General features: G+C 49.5%; 1 protein-coding gene across 1 annotated transcript; it reads right to left on the bottom strand.

Annotated features, from left to right (window-relative positions):
* Positions 1–4,608: 4,608 nt before the first annotated feature.
* Positions 4,609–17,883, bottom strand: LOC104312679 (UAP56-interacting factor). The gene is made up of 9 exons (XM_069811364.1): positions 17,729–17,883; positions 13,510–13,653; positions 10,022–10,164; positions 7,886–8,013; positions 6,959–7,043; positions 6,492–6,535; positions 6,331–6,405; positions 5,545–5,656; positions 4,609–4,798 (listed from the first exon to the last, which is right to left on the bottom strand). The coding sequence occupies exons 1-9, from the start codon at positions 17,808–17,810 to the stop codon at positions 4,703–4,705; spliced, it is 909 nt and encodes a 302-aa protein (XP_069667465.1). The 5' UTR covers positions 17,811–17,883; the 3' UTR covers positions 4,609–4,702.
* Between the last annotated feature and the right edge of the window lie 765 nt (positions 17,884–18,648).

Raw genomic sequence — 18,648 nt, 5'->3', positions numbered from 1 at the left:
GGGGCTTTAACTTGCACCATTAAACATCACAAGACTTTCAGTAAAATCATGAAAGCTGGCAGCAGTCCTGACATAGCTAGGAAGGATCTGCTTTAGGACATGGCTTAATAAAAAAATCCTAAACCTCTGGTCTTGAGTGGATAAAGCCCAAATCTGATTTTTCTGTTCGTCTTGCCTCCACATTTTAGCACTTTATGTTATGTTGCCTATAAAAGTGGTCAGAGTTGATCCAGATGAACAGTGGGAATAAGACTTCAGCAAATGCAACCTGCAACGGGGAAAAATAACTCTCTGTCTTGCAAATGGAAGTTAAAGGCCTATTAGTTGAACTTGGAAAGAGACTATCCCTTTCCCAGGGTACAAAGCGGAGCCAAGTTTCTGCACCTAGCGTGGGGCGCGGGTTCCTGACAAAGCTAATGCTGGCTTGGAGCAGGGCTAGCCGTGAAAGCCGGGCATCCTGCCCATTGCAACACCTCAACTGGAGGGGCTGGGATTGCCCAGTGCTGTCTGGGGGGATGCTGTTAAGTTTTTCTGGTCCTCTAGGAAATTGTGGTAAATCCTTCAGGTTTGTAGCACTTTCCTACATCCCTTTCTCACCTAGCGCTGTGATGGGGTAGCACGCTGGTTTGTTCAGAAATGATATGAGATTTCTGGAAATAAGTGAGTTGGTAAAGTACCATTCGACCTTCCACAGACTGCTTCCCCCCTCCAGGCTGTTTGGCTGTCTGGGGTCCAGTTTGGGGCACCCCTCACATTTCAGTCTAGGGGTTTGCATGTCTTTTCTCAGCTTGTTGTGACACTCTTCTACCGGGTTGCTGCCTGGCGAATGCTCTACTTGTAGCTCAGTTTATCCCAGCCCCTGAGGGAACTGCAGTGCCTGAGATGCTGTTTGGATCTCAGGTTTCTGTTTAAATATTTTGTCTGTGGTTTCTGGCTGTCTGAGTCCCTCCAAGGACCCCTAAAAACTAACAACTCCTGCTGCTGACAGTGGACTCCACCTCCACTGATGCTTCCCCCTGCACCTTTGAGTCCGGGCAGCCAGTTCCTGCCCTGCCTGACTCCGTTTTGCAGCCAGTCTGACAAAATGCCGGTGCAAGGACCCCTGTGCAATGCAGGAGAGGCTGCCAGCCCCCGTGTGTGATGCCTTGGCTGCTGCTTTGTTACCAGGATGGATTTGACCAACGGGTCTGCCCCAAACCACACATTTTTCTTCTTGAGGCCCCTACTGCCATGCTGCTCCTGGGGCACCACTTTAGGACTCTGCCCTGTGCTAGCTTTGCAATACGCGTGCCCCAAAATCCTGGGGAGTAACCTGATGCATATCTTCTCCCGGTCATACGACACTAAAATCAGCAAGAACTGACAAACGGGGAAATTCGCAGGGAAAGCTGGCCTTCTACCCCCTATCTGTTAAGTTCATTAAAGGTAGCTTTTAGCATCAAACCAGACATCCCGTGAACAGCTAAGAAAATACTGAACGTCAGCTTAGATGGGAAAGTGCACCCTTGGGCTGTCCTCTCGCAGCCAGCCTTTCCAGGTGCCCTCTCTACCACCAATATGTGGGCTGCGAGACTGGCTTCTGCAGAAACCACTCCCTGGAAACTTGTTTCATTAAACCAGTAAAAATGTGCCTTACCATTTCCTGCTCCAAGTGGCTATTCTGGGTTCAAAAGCAACTGGAATGTTAGGAATTATTAGGAGAGGAACAGAAAACAAAGCAGAGCCTCTGTATAAATCCATCTCAAATATCGTGTCTGCTTCAGCCCTGCTCTCTCAGGCAGATGTAGCAGAGCTAGGAAAGGTACAAAGGTGACCAGAGGGATGGATCAGCTTCGAGGCCACGGACGAGTAGATACACCGAGGCTCTTCTCCTAGAAAGGAGGTGTGGGCAAGGGAGAACGCAGTACAGGTCTATAAATTACAAAGGGCGTAAAGCAATGTTCATTCACTTGTAATGCTGGCCATTGGAGGCATAGACAAGTAGTGAGAAAGCAAACAGCAAAAAGCATCAGTGGAAGAAAACCCCACCAAATGCTGTGAAACACAGTGACACGAGTGGCTCAGGACAGAAACCACCGGTACTGTGGGGTCAGTGCAGTGACGACCGGGGCCACCCGCATGTGCTGGTGTCCCCCCTCCCCTGGACCGCACTACGGGGACCCTCTTCTGGCCCCCTACAGCTGCCCCAACGTTCTTAAACCTCTCGGCCCCCATCAGAGGTGTTACCCTGCAGACGGCTTTGGCTGGCCTGAACCAGAGTAGAAACGTTCTCCGGGTCGCAGAGCTGCCCCTCGCCGCCGGCCCCAGCCCCAGAGCAGCCGCCCCGGCGGGGGGCTCGGCCCGCAGCCGCCTGCTGCCACCTCCCGGGGAGGGGAAGGGAGGGGAGCGGAGACCCGGGCCGGGCCGGGCCGAGCCGGGCACCGGGCACCGCTGGGGGACGAACCCATCCCCCGGGCGGTGGGTGAAGCAGCGGGCTGGGCTGCCGCACGCAAACACCCTCCCCCAGCAGCAGCCGGGCTCTGCGCAGCACTCCGCCCGAGGCACGGCAGCAGGCATAATTTTAGAGATAATTATCCCCTGGTTTTAGTTCAGGGGTATTGTATGCCTGTTGGAGTGAACTGACTCTGTGCCCTCTCCCGGTATGTTTTTAGCACGACGGTTATGCTTTTTTGCTACTTATAAATTCAGTGCCCTTTCTGTGTAAAGCCTGTTCCGGCTCTTGCTGCGTGCAAAGTGTCACCCAGCCCTGGCAGGGGAATCAAGCTAGGAAAAGAGTGGGTTTTACCATTAAGCCCTCAATTTTATTTAAGGAGTACTTAAAAAAATTATAAGGTACAGATTGCTGAAAAACGTTTATTTGGAGCATAGGATCAGGGCATGCTCTGAACACTGAGGGGATGCTGCACGCTCAGCTGTTCTTTCAGGACTGAACGGCTCCATCCCTTTGCAAGCTGGTTTAAGAAGGGATCAGGTTTTATTAGCAAGTCTACCATCTTTTGTCAATATTTACAGGGGAGGCGCAACTGAAATCAGGGATACTGCCATTTGTGACAGTGTTTCTTGTTCATCTTCCATAACATCCAGATCATTTGCATGAAGCGGTGATGTCTCCTCCCGAGTTCATTAACCTGGAAGTCAGTTTGCATTCGTTTTCATTTGGACATACGCAGAGCCAGGTTTGCTCTGATAATTTTGCTGATAATGTTAAAGGCAAAAGAGATCACAGCAAAGATTTTACACAATACCTGTTGAAAACCTCCCACTGCTTTGGCTGTGCTTTGGAGCCAGCTTTGTGAGCTGCAAACTGCCTGCGTGGCCAGGCCACTGCCCCACTGCCTGGGGGTGGGCACTGATGGGGACCACGGCCTCCCCCAAAGCACCAAGGCAGCAGCCCATGCAGCCACGCGTACTGTGCCCCGCACTGTCACGCTGCGAGGCTGAACTTGCACCAAAAGCCTGTTGAAGGAAGGGAAATAAACAGAGGTGACATTTGACAAGTTAGTCTTTTATTCAGTGCATTGGACTCGTACATCACCACGTCAACTAACAACATTTCACACATTCCTGTAAAATCAACATCGAGTCCAGTCTCTTGTTAAAGATGCTCAGTGTAAAATGTAAAGCAGTCTATCAAATATTTACTTTAATAAGTATAGCTTGGAGCCCAGTAACAGGCTGTGTCCAGCACTTTCAGCGCTGGGTTACAGCAGTGGATGGAGAATGGACCAGTGACTCACGGTTGGTGCAGGGCTTCATTAACAAATGTCTAGACCCACCTCATTAACATCTCAGCCAATGTTCATCAGACTGCTGTGGAGCCTGGCCTCTCTCCTGCAGCTGCTAGTTCAGTTGTGCCAGTGCTTTGAGCATGGGTGGAGCTGCACCTATGAAATCCCTAATGCAGCACTGGAAAACCTGATTTGGGTTGGGGCAGCCTGTCTGTGCTCCGCAACGAGGACAGTCACTCCAGAGGCATGGCACGGCACGTCTCACCCCATCCCCGCAACTGGGCCAGCAGCAGCAGTCAGAACAGCACAGCAAACCAAAGAGAAATGCAAGGTGCTCAGGCCTGACTATTGGGGCAGAGCGAGACATTTTCAGGATGGAGAGGTCTTTCTTACACTGCAAACCTCCGGGCAGGGATGCCTGCACACACAACAAATGGGGCAATCAGATGGATGCTAGGGAACATGGGCAGTTGGAGCATCCCCACTGGTGCCACTGCTGGGGCACGTCCCTCAGCCCCGCACATGCTCCACTTCCCGCTCTGTCTCCCACGCAGGCAGGCACAGTGTCCTCAACCCTTTCCCACCCATGGGACAACACAGGGAAGGCTTGTTGGGTATGGCTTGGAGATGTTCCCCCCTCCCTCTTGCAGGAGTCACCCCAGGCAGCACGGGGTGCCCTGGCAGGGGGACAGGGCTGGTGCCAGCCCCACAGCTCCCCTGCAGAGCACTCCCAGCAAATCCATCTTCGCTCATCCCCCTCCACCACCCTGCTCATGTCCCACCTGCCCTGTGCTCTGGCCCCAACTCTCATCCTCCCTCATCCCTGCCCTCAATCGCTCATTCATTCTGTGTGTAAGGAAGGAGACGGCACATTGCCAAATTAGCTATCTCAGAGGAAATCTATCGAGTTTTATTGAGCTGCCCGTTACAGGGCCTGGACTGTTATGGGCAGTCCCTGTGACGAGCATGCAGTGCTAAGGCATGGTGACTGTCCGGCCGGCGCTCCTGGCTGCTGTAAAGCGCCTCTTATTCCTCAGACCAGAGAATCTCTCATCCAGCGTCAGGCTGGTCTGCAGGGGAAAGGGAGAGCGAGTCAGTCCCACGTCTCGTGGCAAAGCATGACCAAACTTGTAGCAGGGTATTGATTAGAGCCCATCAGTCAGGACGGTGCTTCACAGCCAGTTAGTCAATTAAACCACTCAGCACACGGAGACAAGGAGCTCGACAGACTGTGTGTGGCTGGAAAACCTCCCAGCCCCAAGACACTGGGCGTCCTCGGCAAGAACAGGAACAAGCAGATGGCATTTGAGCACAAGGCATCAAGTAAAACCAAACCGTCCAGACAAGAAACGCCGGCAATGAAGAAGGTGGAGCAGGATTTCTGACCTGCCTCAGGGCTCTTGGACCATACTTCAGCATAAAACAAGGCACCAAGAAGGTCACCAAAGCAAAGAGAGAGCAAAGCCCAGAAGTGCTGTGTGTCTCTGAGGAGTGGGGAGCACCGACAGTGAAACGGTCCGCCCCGGCCAGGACCACTCACAAGCAGCATCTCCCCGCTCCAAGAAAGCACATGGACAGGCCAAGAAGGGCCAAGAGAGTGGGGAAAACTGGGCTGAGTCTGTAGTTGCAGAATAGTCTTCTCAGGTGCTTTCAGTGTTGTGAGCAACCTAGCCAACATGGCCACAGGACTTTCCTCCCGGGTTATGCTAGATAAACCCAACTGGCAGCCCCAAAAACCTGAGCGTGATGTTAACAGCTTAGCGGCAGGGCTGCTGCAGGGTGCAAGGTGCTGCCTGTCCTGTCGACAATCCTCTACCTGGTTGGCCATCGCACGGAAGTTGAATCTCAGCAGCACTCCCTTGGGCTGGGGCTTGGCCACCCGCGGCGGGGGCCTCTGGCTTCGCAGGAATGGGCGCTTGGATCCGGGCCTGGGGAAAGCACAGATCTGAAGTCACTCAGGATGCTAAGGCAGCTCGCTTCCTATCGTCTGCAAACCAGCAAGGAGTAAAGGAGACACCCGCATGCCCCATACATCCCATGGCATGTCTCACGGCAGCCTGGGAGAGTCTGAAGGGTGCCAGGAGAGCTGCCGTGCAGGCAGAGTTCCAGCACTGGGGACTGTGTCACATCAAGGCTATCACGGGGTGCTCTCTGCACCCAGGACATGCCAAATGCCCTCACCCACCCTTCTTTCTACCCCTGGGTGGGTGCCGGGTCCGGCAGCTGCACTGGCTCAGCCCAGGGGTGAAGCCGCCCCCTCCCAGCATCTGCACTCCTCTGACACAGCAAGCATGCAGTGTCGCTTCGGGGCGTGCGGCATTTCCCCCGCGACACCTCACAGCGAGCACAGCCAGCCTGCCACCTCCCACACGCTGCTGGCACTTCCATTTCTCCTTACTCTGGATAGCAAACAAGCCGCATGGTAATTACCGTCTCCTTTCAGATATGCCGGGAAGGGAACGAGACATCATTTGCTAACCATTTTGGGCCTGAACCATTCATTGCGCACTCTAATAGAAGAAGCGAAGCTGCAATAATGCTAAAAGGATTTGCAATGGCTTTTGTAGGGCTCCCATCCTAACAAATCACCTCATTTACTTACGCGCCGGTCTGGCCCGCCTGGGGATTAGCCACAGAAACCGTCAGAACTGCTCCGGGGCTGGGTTTCACTTGCCACCTGCCGAGACAGGGAGATGTATCCAGCTTCAATTCGAGCATGAAAGAGCACGTCATGTTTGCAGCATGCCTTTGTTCACCAATTACCTTCTCATCCTTGGTGGTTTCCCTTCTCCATTAGCATCCATCTGCTGTGAAATATATTTAAAAAAAATGACTTAAAGAATTAGCTCTCAGAAACAATGATTCCTTTTCCAGTATTTCATTTGGTATATCTGAATAGCGCTTTCTTTGCACGTTGTCAAGAAATTCGCTAATTTTGGGTTTCCTGCTGGCACAGCGATCTGTATGGGGTGGCTTAACTTTGCGCTGCTTGTGCTGCTGTATAAGCTGCAAGGTTTACTTTTATCACCTGCCCAGGTTTTATTTTCCAGCTGTCAGAATATTAAGCTGCATTAAAAATTGCCTGTCCTGCAAATACTTTCCTAGGAATATATTCATTGTTAAAGTCATCCCAGTTACTTTTGGAAGCAAAGATACAACTGGGCAAAGGCTGGTAAAACTGAAGGTTTGTCACCATCAGCATGTTGCAGAAAAAAAGTCTCGATACTGACCCCTCTCTGAAAGTTGGCTTTGGAGAATCGCTGCTGCATCCGCTTCTGCTGGAAGGCTGGTCCCCTGTTTAGCACGAAAGGCCTGCTGATAAAGGAGGAGAGAGAAAAGGACATAGGTGAATATGATGCCAGGTCTCTCCTAAAGTTTAATGCTGAAATACCTAACCCAGCGTGGTATTAAAAAGCAGTATGAGAAGCAAGTGAGGCTGTGTGTTACCAAGTTCAGCCCAACAAGTTTTTTTGCCAGCAAAGGATTTCAGAGGAACTCGTTTTTCTGCTCAAATGAAACAACAGCTTGTGTTTGTTCTGAACTCTGCTTGTTAAAAAAATCATGGAAGAAAACCGTAGAAAAAAATTTGGTCAGAAGGGACCTCTGGAGGTCATTCAGTCCCTGCTCTACTCAAAGCAGAGAAAGATGGGATTGCAGCGGAGCTTCCTTTTGAGCTCGGAGAACACAAGGACCACAATGAGACAGGCAGCAAGACTGTGCCCAGTACGCGGCAGCCTGCCTTCGTCACAGCTCCTGGGGTGCAGCGTCTGCTCCTGCAGCCCTTCACCAGGACAGACTCCCTCTCCCTGCCTATCCCTTACGGCTGGAGTCTGTATTTCCTGGCTCTATGAAAAGAAATGCTATTTCACCCTTCAAAAGTTTTCCCCAAAGTGACAGAGGAGAAGTTTAATAAAAAGACAAAGGTCACATTTTCCGTGCTTTCTAAAATAAAATGACAGATCGAATACCTGAATTATGAACTATCAGCATAAGGCTATTTTATTTCCAGGTGCTTTCCTAACATACCCAAGGGTATTTTTCTCACATTGCATGAAGAGACAGCTGTAGCCACTCCCAGCTGACCAAGAGCAGAGCCCCAGGAGCTGCACAAGGAATCACTGAAAACCAAAGAAGCCCACAGTCACCAAAGATTTTACCTTCTCCCTGGGGCGTTGGTGCTGGCAGCAGCTGCTCTAAATCTCTTCGGCCCTGGGGGTGGCCGTCGCCGTCCCTCTGGCTGCCCGCTGCTGCTGCTTTTGGCGAAAGCATCGTTGTTCTTGTTGCCCTGAAAAAGCAGCGAGAGCTCAGCAATTGCCACCCGTCCTGCAATCTCAATGCACAAAGAGGGAGTGAGCACGAGCGACAGCACACAACCGCCCTTCCCTCCACCGACTGCCGCTGCCTGAAAAGCGGGTGCATTTATTTGGCATTTTCTATAGCTCTGTCTAGGAGGAAATCCAGCCTGCTCCTAAGTGCAGGTGGCGATTGCTGACACTGCAGAGGTTCCCTCACTGCTCTTGGACACGTTCAGCACCACTTGCAATTGCTTCAAAGGGGGCTCAGCCCCATGCTCTGTGCTCTGCATTCCCTCTATTCTCATTCCCAACTGTTATTCCTTTGCAACTTCTGCAGTCTTGCAACAGAACAACCCTGCTCTGCAAGTGCTTTTTTTCCTCCTTTGATATTTTCATGATGGGAAACTGATTCCTCGCTAGATCTGTTAAAACCTGTTCTCTTCCATGGTCTTTTGTATCTATGACAGAAATATTTCTACCGAGCAGTGTTGCTGTAGTCTCAACATTTGGACTTAGTATACGCTGTTGTCAACAATCAGTATGTGTGTCTTGGTTCCTGGGCATGAAACTACAAGTACCAGGAAGAATGTTTCATTCTAATAGTGCAGAAATACAAAAAAAGATTAGTCCATGGAGTGCAAATCTCGCACAAGCCTAGCATTATAGCTTTGCTCAGGTTTCTTTTCGGTCATTGACTCTTTCTTGTTTGGACACGTACGTTGCCCAGTCCAAGCCCTGAAGCATCAAGCACATCAGAAGACCCCTCAGCAGCGTAGGTCCTCCTGCAGTTACTTATACAAATTGCCACAGACTTTTATTTCTGTGGGACAACCACCATCACTGTTACTACCCACTAACTGAGATGTGTTTCCACATTCTTCCCACTTGGTTTATTTCTGCAAAATGGAAGCTACTATAGAATTATGCCTCCTAGCAACTGCTTATTACTTTCTGTTAATACCCAGCCACACTCAATATCTGAGTCATCGCAGTCTTTATTTTCAGGAATAACCACACTCCATGCACATGCATGCTTAGTTTAGGGCTCTCTTATACCCACAGGACACAGCCATTAAATCTGCCATCATGTTTGCCACTTCGGTGTTTTTTTAAAAGCTTACTGAGCATATGTGACCTCCTAATTGATGGAATTTCCATCAGTGAGGATAAAAACAACCCCCTCTCAAAGAGGACTATCTACCTGCCTGATTACCACCTTCTACACCAAGCCAGTTTAATGTTAGTGACACTCAGAAGAAAGCTGTAAGAATTACTTTAATGGTGAACATGTACCTTCCTTCCAATCTCTTGAGTCTTAAAAATAACTCAAAACCCAAATGAAAATATTTCAATCTTTTTTTTTAAAGTGTTTTTGAGCAGAGATAAGACCTAAACATTTAAACTTGAAAAAGGGAAAGCCATGGATGAAAAAAATGCATTTTACACTGAAGCACGTGGGCGATCTGACCCATGGCTATCACAGTACTGGGAATCAGTGTCTCTGGAGGGGATACCCACTTGCTAGTCAAAAATATGTCTCTAAACCAAAGCCACCTGAAGTCAACAACAGTCTGTCCTTTGACTTTACTGAACCTTGGTAAATGCTCTGGGTGGAGGACAAATAATGGTGAATCTTAGCATACCTCCTCTAAACGATAATAGTAAGATGAGATGACATGGAATTTGTTTTTATGGAAATATTTTAAAATCTTTTAAGAACACATTTTCAAAAAATCTTGTTTGTAAAACCCATGGGAACCGATTCAGTAAAATTATGCCAAGTCATAAGCTTATAAAACCAACTGGAAAATTGCTGGTTTATATGCATATGTGTCTGTACTTACCTATGCCTGCAAATGCTATGCATGGGCATATAAAAGATGGTGCCTGTAAATTTTTTATGTATGTAGATTTTTCTTTGGGGTGATCCAGGATCATAAAATCCAGCAGATTTCTACATGACATTTGGGAACAGCTGTACCTTCCTTACCACCCTACCTCTTGAGCTGATGCCTGGCGATTTAAAGGGCTCACTCCATTTAATGCAGCAGCTGGTCTTCTCCTGGGACCGGGCACAGTATTCCTGAACTGCCTTCGATTATATTGTTGTTGTCCAAACCCTCTTCTAAAACGGTTAGGTCCTACAAAAATAAACTCTTATTTTAGCATCCTTAAAAACTCAATTTATTATTACAGTTTTGCAAATTAATTACAAAGTTAACTTAATATGATATAGGAGTATCTACATAACTAGTGATGCAAGAATCACATCAATTTATTCCAGAAAAGTAATTTTGCAGAATATTAAATAATTTATCTTTCCAACGTCTCATTAACATTCTTATTATATGTAGGACTGACAAACACATTATTTGATTTGAAAGAATATAGAAAAGCCTTCCACAATTCTGATTCCTAATAAAGGCAGGAACACTCACATCAGGAAACCTGTCAATCTGTTGTCAGATTTCACATTGCTATGAATCAACTGTGAAATGGAAAAAGCCTTTTGATACAGATACGCAAGTGACTCAAGCATCCAGAAGCCAATGCCACAACAGCCTGGAATAGCTCTGAGTGCCCACATTATAGCACTTGATAAGTGAAGACTGGACCATAATTTTTTTTATATATATATGGGGTTTCTTTCAGCTTGACATATCCTTACTGCATATATTGAAGGGGGCACCTTCTGCTGCTGTTTTACGTAACTGCACAGTACATACACACCAACATACACACCAACAGCTCATCTTGCATTTAACGTTTTCCCCTAAGCCTGTTTATGATTTTGAGGTGTGCTGAAGTGTCGAGCGAGAGGAAAGCACTCCATCAGATGGAGGCATAGTGTATTGAAGCCTAATTACTCCACATGATAAACTTCTGTAGTCATAACGAAGTAGACATTTTCTGAGTCGCTATACCAGTGAAACGTACGGACATACTCAGAGGGGTGTATAAATCAGGCATAAAGCAGTGCATGGCAGAGGGCAGCAAGACTGCAGTTAAACCCTGGACCATATAGCAGAACCTCCGTGGGACCAACCACAGAGCAGTTAGATGCATGTATTGATCCTATACCATCGACTCCTACACCACAACAATTTATAATGACTTGGAGCAATTAGAAATGAAGTGCTCTGAGGCAGCGGTGACATCGCTGTCAGAGGCCACCACCGCAGTGATTAATGAAGGCTCCAGCCCCAGGGTGTAACACCGGTCGGCGCCAGTGTGGGCTGGTTACACTGGAATACAAGTGAAGACGATTTGAGCTGCTCTGGCCCTAAAACAAAAGGGCACCAGGGCACACCCGTGGGAAGCACCTCCCAAACAGCACGTCGGGGTTGCTTCGATCCCTACGGCCGGAGATGCTGGCTGGGAACACTCACAAAAATGCAATACTATTCACAGGCCCTGTGGGGCCAGTCGTTATTTTCTTTGCAAACAATGCCCTCTCACCGCAGAAGCGCAGGTGTGTAAATGTTCCTCTCCAAACACTTGAATTTTGGCAATCCGTGTCTTTTTGACCAGATGTGGTCTCGCTGTGTTTAACAGCCCTTTCTCTCCTCCTGGTTCTGTCCCCACAGTCTGTTCTTCCCCTTCTTGTTCCCTTCAATGCCCATCCTGGGCTCGCCCCTCTCTCTTGCCCGTTTGCCAGACCGCTCTCCTGCAGGCCACCAAACCTTGCAACACAGCTCTCTGCACCCTGGGGAGGGCATCTCCTCTGCGGCAAGACAGACCGAGCTCAGCTGCCTTTCCTGGTACTTCATCGGTGCAATGGGAGGGACTGATGCAAAAGGCAGCCCTGGAAAATCATGCCCCTGTCAGTCAGTTTGCATTAGAGAGCCTCTGCTCAGCAGTGCACTCAGGCATGCCTCAGCCGGTGTAAATAACTAATGCCGGAGCCATCAGCCTCCAAGGGGTACCCCGTGTACACCAGCTGGGGACCAAGGCCTCGGTCCGTCACGTGTATCCTGAAGTGTGACACATGGGAGGCTCCATCTCTGCAAAAAGTCTGGCAAATATTTAGTAATGAAAGAACATTTGAATAAAACCCCACAGCATCAGCAGCCGGGGAAGACCCCCACCGTGTTTGGGTGCACGCTCAGAGCCTGGTGCTCAGCACACCTGTGTTGGCCAAGAGGCACCTCTGCCCAGCAAGTCCAGTCTGGGGAGAAGCCCCGATGCCTGACAGACTCTTTTTCCAAGGATATTTGAAATTCAAATTTCTTGTCATTAAAAATCATCTTTCCCCCACTGGGGAGACGGTTTAAGCCATATTCCAGGAGGGATAACAGCACTTAACTTGCACGAATTCTCTTGCTGGTTTAATAAGCATAATACCCTTCTCCAGCCTCTGTCATTACAGTGCTGGGCTGTTCTGATCGTCATTTTGACAATGGTTATCATGTCTCAGCCCAGAAGGGACTGCATTTCAGCCCCTGAAGAATTATGGGCTAAATTCCCAGTCGTGCTGAGCTTCCCAAAATTGCTACTGACATCAGCACCACACAGCATGGTGGGTCTCTGCACTTGGCAGGGCTGAATTCAGATTCAGTTAAAACCTATGAAATACTAAGACTAGCAGAAATAAATCTATAAATGAACAGAAAAGTTCTCCTTTCTAAGGAATAGCTAAAAAAATATTTTGTTTGATTTATTTGACTCTGCATGCAGTAGTCACTTGAGTGTGGAAGAATATCAAAGCCTGTGTTTTTGACAGAAAAATCAATTTGCAAAAGGCAATTATCATCATTTTGTTTTGAACTGGAATGATTCTTGGTAAGGCAATATGTGGTGGAGACCAAGAACACGAGAGTGGGAGGCAGACCGGAGACAAGCAGGATTGCTCCTAGCAATCCCACTGGCCTGATGTGCCATTGGCACTCCAAGGCAAGATTGCAATGACATTGCTGCAAAATGTCACTAAAATCTTCAATGAAGTGATTTAGCAGTAGTTAAAAAAAAAAAGCAAAATTTTGATAGAGATGGCATTTCATGCAGCAGGTCACTTTGGTTTTGTAGATAAAAGCTAGTACAACCAAACATAGATTAGTGTGAGATCACTCGGTAGTATAAAAAACCTCATCATAAAAATAGCATGGTTGGCAAAAGAGACAAATTAGCTCCAATAACTGAGCTATCAAAGACAGTTACTGAAGGGGTAATTTAAGTGTGTTCTGGGAAAAAGAGGATTAGGAAGAGGCATAATTAAAATATGCAAAGCCAAAAGGGAATAGAGACTAGATATTAAGTCACTTTGAATTAGTAATTCATGAGAGGGTGGAAGGGAGAGAAATGGATGAATTTATGCTCTGAAAGGGCCCTGATATTCCATTGTTGCAGACAGAAAAGCTATTCAGACCCCGAGTACATCTTATACGCACACAGGAATTAGACAGGAGAAGGATTTAAGAGCTGTATTTTGTTACACAAATGTGTTTTCCAGCTTGGCAGGCCTCCACCATCCCAAGGCGCTCACCTACCTTGCAAATTCCTCTGCATCCAGGCGCGGAAACGGGGCCGTCCATACCCATATGCCGAATTCCTGTTCTTGACCTGCTGCCTTCGCCCATCCCCTGCAGCGCTGGCATCTGTTTGCTCTTTCCTGTGGCGTTTTATGATATCATCTAGATTGAAATGGCAAAGGGGAAACCCATAAAACCTGCACTTTCTACCAACAGTGATTCCCACTTTCAGTGCTTGCAATTGTCCGCAGTAAAAATGGAGCTTGCGGTTCTGTAAGCTACGCTGGCCGAACAATAAAAGACTAAGCTTAGCTCAGAAAGTATAGGATCAATTTACTCGGCTCCTGCAGGCTGGAGATTAGAGTGCAGCAAATTATTTAAAAATGTGCTACCATCCAGCACGTATCCACCATGTGCAGGACAGAGATTTCAGACTCACGTCCCACCGAGGGATCCAATCCTGCAGATTTCCCACAAGCATAAGGGAATATCTTTTTGCAGGGGCACTGGGAGCTCAGTGCTGGGCAAAGAACATTTTTTGAGAAGGTCTGACTTGGAAGGCTGCGGGATAGGTGGTCAAAGGGGGAAGAATGGGCAGAAGCACCCATGGGTGCAGCCATGCTGTGACGGCTGCTCCAAGGCGCTCCCCCTGCCATGCACGGGACATGGGCGCTGCCCCGTGCAGAGGACGTGTCCCTGATGTATAAACAACAAAAATGCTGCTCAACTGTCATGCAAACACAAGTGGTATGAATGTTCCCCTAGCCCCTAAATTTGTAAAGGGGAGAACTGAAGCTTGGTGCAGTAAAGGCTGCGATGTGAGGGCTGTGGGGAAGGAATCTCACTTGTACAGAGTGACTGTCAAGAAAGGTGACATCATGGTCTGCAAACACTCGTGGCTCACCAGGCGGTTGCAGGACGGTTTCTTTTCAAGTCCCATCTCCTGGAGTCAGCTACCTGCATGTCTTTCCTCAGTGCTTTAAAAAAACAAAGCAAGTTTCTAGCCCTTGGTGGTATGAGATGAAGCTTGAAGCCATAAACCTTTATGGCTCAAAAACCAGTAAGCAAATCGATGCAACATGCACAATGAATATCACCAGTACTTTGTATTTTAAGTTCCACAGTCTTCAGGACCTAACTCTTGATTTTCTGACTATCTGGGGTAGATGCTCCTGCTTAATTACTTAATATAGCTAACCTAGAAACAGCTGGATAAGGATGTGTCAACCACAGAGCAAGAACCTCTTAGCTTTTGCCATTGTCTGGTGAAGCAGAGAGGGAGAATATCCCAAATACAAGAGGACTGTGCGGGGGATGCCTGCTCTCCCCTGCAAAACTTGGGTTGTCCCGTATAGACCTGTCTACACCGCACCAAGGGAACCAGCTCTCGTGCTTCACATTGAACACATCGATTTGATTTTCATGCTTGCCCCACTGCCAGCAGCAGTAAGATATTTTGGGAACCCTGCAGAGCTCTCTGCAGACAGGACGGAGGGCAACCAGCCCGCTCCTGTGCTGCTGCAGTATGAGCACTGGGACCAGGCACAGCTGCCTCTCGCCTCTGAAGCCCAATCGCCACCCCACCAGGTTTTATACCCCAAAAGGGGTATAAAACAGCCTGAATGCAGCAAAACTGACCCGGGATGTGCTGCCAATGTCCCTGGACTCCCCTCACCCAAACTTACTAGGCAGCTCTGAAAATGTACTCTACTGAGCTCTTCCATGAACTATGACATGTTTCTCGCATTCTTTGCAAGACACCATCCAAATGCAGTTCCCAAGGCGCAGAGCTTGTATGAAACAACCAATTACTTTCCCTGTGATTTAGACACTTTTGGTTTAAAACTATATTAGTAGCACTGAGAAGATCACACAAAATTTCTCCCAAGGACATTTTGCCACTGGGCTTCACCAGTTCGGACCCAGCCAAGCATTCTGGGTGCTTCCCTAGGCACTGCTGCTGTAACCAGCTGCACAGCCCCTGAGCTGCACTAAACTGCTGTGTTTTACGAGAGAGGACAGAGAGAGCACAAGGGACACAGAGGAAGTGATGATCCACTTGCAGTATCCAGAGTATACCTGACAGGGTTTTGAAAGCTTATGCCCCACCTCAACAAGTGTTTTTAACTCTTTAAAAGATGGCACTGGAAGGTGAAGTATCTGGACCATGAACAAACTACTTTTAGATGCAGAGCTCTACAAAGAAACAGCTCAAAGCCCCCCAGTTCTCAATGAGTTTGTCTGAAATCAAGGGGATCTTCTTAATTCAAGCTGTTCTGATGAAGAGGAAAGGTAAAGGCAAAGGGACACCTCCTCATTAATTTGTATTTTCCAACAATTTCTTCTTTTAACCTCACACCTTCCAGAAAATATTCAGCAAGTAATAAAGCTACATCTGTTAAGCTTCAAGCAGAATGTTTTAACATTCCTTTAACAAATCAGTGAGGAAAGAAGTGTCCAAATCAGCCCTTTTCCCAGGCAGTGGCTAGTCCAGCTCCTTAATGAATCGCTGGAGCGAAAGCACAGAAGTGCCATTAGCTTTCAATGGGTACCTCCAGCGCTTGTGACTTGTCATTTTCTATCAAGAAACTCCTGTGTCTAAATTAATACAAAGCCCAGGGAAAACAAATGAAAGCAGAGGTAAGAATAGGCTGCGTGACTGCTTTTGTGATTTCTCTATCAAGTCTGCCAGGAAGAGAGCACGCTGGGAGACGCTGGGCGATATTCTTGGTATGAATGCGCTGATGTTCTCAGCTAAGTGTGCCTTTGGGACATGTGCTATTTGGGGCACAGGCTGCTTTGAAGCGTATCAACAGCATCCCTGCTTGCTCTGCAGGGAGGTGGATGCAGGCATCCAAGGGTGGGCTATCTACAGTGGGAGGAAGAGCTTGCTCGGAAAGGAGAGGAGATGAATGCTCAGGTGTCTGGTCTATCACCATTCAGTGTCTTTTTTTGTTTGGGTACAAGTTGTCTTTTGCACCCATAAATATGATGGGGTTAACAAAGCAATGTAATGGAGCACTGCGTAAGGCTGGAAGGGATCCTGAGAGGTCATTTAAGGTACCCCTATGCCCTCAAGACAGAATTAGATGTATCAGGGCAGCTTTAGAGTAACTCCTGCAGTTTCCTGTGACTGCTAACTCAAGTAAGGCCCAGCTTATCTGGAAGCACAGAAACAAGCACCTGACACTGAAAGTATTCGTTCTTCACCAAGGTTCTTGTCTTCCACTTCTCTCTTCTGCCCCGAGTAAGGTGTATTCTGGATTGAATATGGAGGTGGACCACAGGAGGTCTGACTGGGGGAAGCACCAAGGGAGAGCAAAAGCAAAGGGAGTATTGCACATCAGCAAACAGAAAAAGGATGTGCAACACCATGGGGAAAAAACTAAATGAAAAATTAGGGACCCACTATTGCTGTAAATCGTCATAGCACCATTAAAATAAAGGTGCATCAGCCAAGGGATCTGTTTGAATTTGCAGTGGAAAATGTTCTGCTATTCCTGAGAAGCGGCTCACTGCTGGGAAGAAATGACACAAGATTTTGGTTAGGAAGCTGACCCAATAATAAAACTTGCTAGTGGACTTTCCTTCCACAGCAGAGATGTCAACCCGATAATCCACCAAGATCTATCGTCCAAGTGTCGGAGTCCAAGCCTTCGGAGTTAATAGAAGGGCAGTTGTTTATGCACAGTTCGCATACCCAGTGCCAGAGGAATGGCGAGCATCACGAGCAAGCTGCTATAAATAGCCTGCACACCCGAGGACATGTCTCATATCTTTATTTCAATAGAGGGCTCGTTTACGTAAGCCTCTCCCAACCCGCAGCGCTTGATACTCTGCCCTCTGAAGTTACGGGGTGCCGCCAGCAAAGCACAGAGAAGGGTCTGAAGCCGTGATTCTCTCCCACCACCCCCCCACCACCCCCGGCTATTTCTTCGCCTTTTCCTGCCCGGTCCCCTTCCACCGCAACCGGCTGCAGGCCGGCCGGGGGGCACCGGCACCGCGGGGCCACACCACCCTCCTCTGCCCGACTCTACCCGCCCCGCCACGACGCATACGAGCACAGACCAGACCCCCGGGCCCGGCCGGGGGCACGGAGCCCCGCGGCGGGACCGGCCCCGGGGGCGCACGGAGCCCCGGGCCGGGCCGGGCCGGGCCCCCCCCCGAGCGCCCTCGGGCCGGCCCCGCCGCCCGCCGCCCGCCGCCCGGGCAGGGACCCTCGCCCCGCCGGACCTACCCAGGGACATGTCAATCTCCTCGGCTCCCGGCTGCGGCCCCGCCGCGGGGCCCGGCCCCGGCTGCGGCCCCGCCGCCTCCATGGGCTCCGAGCGCGCACTGCCGCCGCCGCCGCCGCCCCGCGCCGCCCAGTGCGCCTGCCCGGAATGTGCCGGCACCCGCCGGCGGCACCCCGCGGCGGCACCGCCACCGGCGCCCCCCCGCCAGCACCCCGCCCCGGCACCCCCCCGCCAGCACCCTGCCCTCTGCGCCCGGACACCCCCTCTGCCCGCAAGCTCCCCGCCCGGCCCCGCCGCCCCCCGGCATCCCCCCAACCTGGCTCCGCCAGCAGCCCCCCCGGCCCCCCACTCTCCAGCCAGCTCTGCCCTCTGCGCCCCGGGGCACTCGCTCTTTGCTCGGCCCTGCCCTCCGCCCTCGCAGCCTCCCCGCTTATTCGGGGGACCCTTTCCGTCAGCGCTCCCCCTCCGGCTCTCGGCTAAGCACTATTGCCCAGCCTCTGAGCCAACACTCTTCCTCCTCTCCTCCCCGAATCCTCCTCCTCTGGGGTTTATGCCAGGAGCAGGTGTATCTTAAAACCCCATCAGTCATTTCTGAGCCATGTAAAAGAAGGAGTAACTTTGCCTCATTTTGAAGACTAGAAAAACAAGGTAGCTCTACAAACGGAGGCACTCTTGCTTGTATTCAGGCGCGAAGTCTGTCTGTAGTTGTGAGATTCTTGAGGAGGAAGCATCCGTTGGGGATCGGTCTTTCAGCACCATCCCGATCACTCGCAGAAGTCAGGTTCTTCAGGGGATCTTTCAGTCTCTGTGTCACACGGGCTGTGGCACTGGTGCTATTCTGCAGCCTGAATACAAAATGTGAGCTAAACCGTCTTCCTCTACTTTTAATGCCAGATGAAAAAAAACCCCACCAAACAAAGCA

This window comes from Haliaeetus albicilla, chromosome 23, assembly GCF_947461875.1.
Source record: "Haliaeetus albicilla chromosome 23, bHalAlb1.1, whole genome shotgun sequence".
Classification (NCBI taxonomy): domain Eukaryota; kingdom Metazoa; phylum Chordata; class Aves; order Accipitriformes; family Accipitridae; genus Haliaeetus; species Haliaeetus albicilla.
This window is presented reverse-complemented; position numbering and strand designations above follow the sequence as displayed.